This window comes from Crocuta crocuta, unplaced genomic scaffold (assembly GCF_008692635.1).
Source record: "Crocuta crocuta isolate KB4526 unplaced genomic scaffold, BGI_CrCroc_1.0 scaffold334, whole genome shotgun sequence".
Taxonomy (NCBI): Eukaryota; Metazoa; Chordata; class Mammalia; order Carnivora; family Hyaenidae; genus Crocuta; species Crocuta crocuta.
Window position 1 is genome coordinate 5,521,315 of NW_027533260.1, and position 3,978 is coordinate 5,525,292.

Below are 3,978 nucleotides of genomic sequence, written 5' to 3' on the forward strand. Positions count from 1 at the left end.
CTCCCCCGCAAGCCCCGCCCCCTTGGGGGTCCCGCCCCGGCTCCTCTTGGCCCCACCTCCGGCCCGCGCCTGCTCACCACCGCGTCGATGTCCGCACCCCGCTCCAGCAAGAGCAGCACGGCTTCAGGGCACTCCACGTTCACGGCCACGTGTAAGGCGGTGAGCCCTGAGGTACAGGAAGACTCCGTTTAAGCCTGGGTTTTGGGGCCCTTGGACTTCAGGACTTGGCCAGGCAGCCCCACTCGGCGCCGGGGTGGGTGCTCACCGTCGTAATTGCGGGCCTCCAGGTCCACGGTGCCCGGGGCTGCGCTGTCCAGCAGCGCCCGTAGGCAGGTCGGGCTGCGGTGCTCACACGCCAGGTGGGCTGCTGTCTGGCCATGACGGTCCAGGGCCATGGGGCTGGCACCAGCCGTCACGAGGAGCCGGACCACAGATGGCAGTGTGGTGATCACGGCCAGGTGGAGGGGTGTCTGGGGGAACAGAGACCGTGAGGGACCTGTACCCTGCCCTGCGTCCCAGTCCCGTGTCCCAGAATTTCCGAGTCCTGACCCCCAGCTCCAGTCTTAACACGGGAACCAGAAATCTGGAGTACCTCCTCCCTCAGATTCAAGAGGCACGGCCCCCAGCTCTTCCTGTCCAGGACTCAGGAATCCGGACCCTCAGCCCTTTCTTCCATCAGATCCAGCCCCCTCCCCCCCGACTCACCTGCCGTAGGTTGTTGTAGATATCCAGCTCGCGGCCCCCATGCTGGAAGAGGTTGACAAGCNTGGAGTGGCCTGGGAGGGGGGGAGGGAATCACAAGCATTAGGGGCTCGTTAGTTACCTCTCACCCCCATAAGCTTAAGGGTGCTAAACCCAACTTGTGCTGGGTGCTTTAGAAGAACACCCAGAACCCAAACACTTTTCCTGACCCTCGCTCCCTCCATCCTGATTCAGCCACCATCGCCTCCCTCCTGGATGGTTCCCTCCTCACTGGCCTCGCTGCTTCAACCCCTGCTCTACTGTCTGCACCGCTCCTCCCCGCTCCTCCCCGTGCCCCCCCCCCCCAAGAAGCCAGAGGGACCTTTTTGCAACTTAGATCAAGTCCCTCCTCTGCCCAGAACCTGCAGAATAAAGGTCAAACAGGCCTTGTGGGATCTTGTGTTCCCTTCTTCCACCCCTTTGGCTTCTCCCCTGTCTGCTCTCTTCACTCTGCCTGGCTTCCTTGCTGTTCCTTGAACAAGACAGGCACGCCTGCCTCCCAGGGCCTTGACACTGGCTGTTCTCTGGAACAGCTGTCCCGCAGATATCTGCACGATTTGCTCCCCTCATTTGGGCCCCTGCTAAAATGGTATGGCTGCGACTCGCTCCCCTTCCCCCCTCCCTCCCCTGCTTAATTTTCCTTCACATCATCACCTGACATTGTACAGTTTACTTGTTTCCTGTCTGAATCTCCCCCGCTAGAATGTCACCTCCACTGGGCCAGGGCGTTCTGTCTGCTTTGGTCACTGCCCAGGGCCCAGGACAGCAGCCTGTGCCAAGCGGGTGCTCCACAGACATGTACCTCATAAATGAACTCATCATCACAGTGCTCCCTGGCCAACCTGGAAGTTGGGAGCATGGCCCCAGCCCTCTCGGGGCCCCAGCCCGCTCATCTGTGAAACGTGTGGGGATAAGCAGGAGCCGTCAAGTTCTCTCTGTCAGTTGTGACTTGCACGGCACAGGCAGAGAATTTATTTGGAGGAGTTTTTGTCCCAGGGGGAGGTGGGATGTACAGGATGGAGTCGTGGTTCCAGACACTGGGCTGCATAACCCAGAGCCCTCCCTTCCAGACTGAAGGTCTCGTTCCCTTAGCTTCTGGGAAGGTTGTGGGCGCTCAGCTGTCTCTGTGAATTACCGTCCGCTGGAAAGAACTGCTTGCCTGGGTCATGAGTGGGGGCAGCTGCCATCCACTGGCATCCCGTGACTGGCCAGTGCTGGCACAGAGGGCCTGGCCTCTGGCGGCATCTCTAAAGGCCACTCGAGCGGCAGCATTCCCTGTGAGACAGCTAAGGGCCGCCGAGACGACACAGCGGCCCAACCTCCTTCAGCCCCACAGGCGCTGATCTGGAGAGGGTGTCCTAGTAAACTCCCTGCTCCTTCCTGCAGCCCCAGCCTGGAAGAGCCATTTATAGAGGTGGGGGCAGTCTGGGATGACCGCTCTGTGTGTGGGGGGAGCATTAGCACTAACGGTACAAGGTTAACTGCATGTACACAAGCCACACAACCTTCTAAAGTCCACTTACTAGAGTCACGGCTTTCTCACCCATCACTGCCTCTTACTACCCTGAGCTGCAGGTGAACAGTGGTTCTCCCCATGGAAATATGCTTCCAGAATCCACATTTTATTTTCTTAGTTAAAAAAAATGTTTAATGTTTATTTTTGAGAGCGAGAGAGCACAAACATGTGGGGGAGGGGCAGAGGGCGAGAGAATCCGAAGCAGGCTCCAGAGCCGGCCAGGGGGCTTGAATCCACCAACCCGGAAATCATGACCTGAGCCGAAGTCTGACGCTTAGCCGACTGAGCCCCCCAGGAGCCCCTAATTTTTAAACGTTTAAAGTCAGAACCCAATGCATGGCTTGAACTCACGACCCTGTGATCCAGACCTGAGATGAGATCACGAGTTGGAGGCTAAACCCGCTCCCTAAATGGTTCCTTGGAAGCAGGGGTGGGCGCTGTGGGGGCTAAGCGGGCCAGGGTGGCAAACTGGGTGCAGCCCTCCCTAGCTGCACGTGCTAGAGCAAAATCGCGTGGCCCTCCCGTTTTCTCCCCCAGAAAGTATAGCCCGCAATAGCGCCCGCCTCCCAGGAGGAGCTCTGCAGGTGAAACGCTGAACCTGGATCCTGACCCGTGAAAGCCAAATTTAGGAGGAAAATGTTGGGGGAGGGGCCGGGCTGCGGGGAGGGAGGGGGCGGAGAAGGGCTCCCTTCCCTCCCATCGTCTCCCAGGAAGCCCGGCCTGCGTCCCTCTTGGGGCGGGCAGGGTTAAGTGAGGGCAGAGGGAGCGAATGATTTCAGAGAAACCGTCCAGGCCTGAGTTCCCATAAACGCGCGGGCTGCAGGGGGTGGGGCGGGGCTGGAGGAAGTGGGGACGGGAGGGGCGGCCCAGCCCTCGGACTTCCAGTAACAGGTCTGCTGGGCGGGGCTCCGCTTCCTGCTCCCGGGGGAGGGAAGCCTCCCGCCGGGGATCTACCCCGGCCACCACCACCCCTCCCCCGGCACCCCTACTTCCATCCTCGCCTGGGGGTGGGGCGGGAGGGAGGCCGACCTAAGGAGACCAAGCTTCCCTGTAGGGAAGGACCCCAAGTCTTCCAGCCTAGGGGCGCGTCTGGAACTCCACCGTTCAGGGCTCAGACTCCAGCGGCCTCCGTGTCCCCCATATCCCGGCTTCCAACCCTGAGATCTCTTAGGACTCGGCAGGTAATACGGTGCCCTCTTTGCGAATACCGACCCTGTGGGTCATACATCCCAAGCTGTCCTGTACCCTGTTCCTTAAGCCCTCAGGGGTCAAGGAATACAGTACCCCTCCCAACCTCTGCTCTCTGGGATTCAGAACACCTCCCCTCTCTCTTGGAGACCCAGATTTCTAGCTCCCAGGCGCCTGACGTCTTGAGGGTCCAGATGCTCTGAGATTCTTGCTCTCTGCTCTCTTGAGTCCCTAGAAGCCGAGCCTCGCAACCAAGCTTTGCAGCTCTGGGGACCCAGACTTAGCGTGTGCCCCGCCCCCGCCCCCGGGCTAGCCAGCTGTCCATTCCGGTAAAGTCTTGGGCCCAGCGGAAGGGGTTAAGGTTAGATTGAACGCCAGGAGGGGGAGGCTGCGAGTGAGTGACGGGTGCTGACGTGGGGGAGGCAGAGCAGCTGGGCTGCGGTCAAGTTCTGCGGGAAGGGATTTCCCCCAACAGGCAGCTGAGGAAGAAATGTTTGCTTTGGAGGGGAGGGAGGGGGAGAGCGGGGGAGGGC

The 3,978-nt window shown here is 60.3% G+C and overlaps 1 protein-coding gene across 1 annotated transcript in view; it reads right to left on the minus strand.

The window, feature by feature from the left end:
- Window positions 1-3,978, minus strand: part of BCL3 (BCL3 transcription coactivator) — a gene marked incomplete at its 5' end in the record, with an annotated part of 10,468 nt that overhangs the window by 2,443 nt on the left and 4,047 nt on the right. Inside the window, 4 exons of the mRNA XM_077747221.1 lie at window positions 78-166; window positions 266-470; window positions 706-776; window positions 2,061-2,134. Coding sequence (XP_077603347.1) covers window positions 78-166; window positions 266-470; window positions 706-776; window positions 2,061-2,134 — 439 coding nt within the window. The remainder of the gene's footprint in view (window positions 1-77; window positions 167-265; window positions 471-705; window positions 777-2,060; window positions 2,135-3,978) is intronic.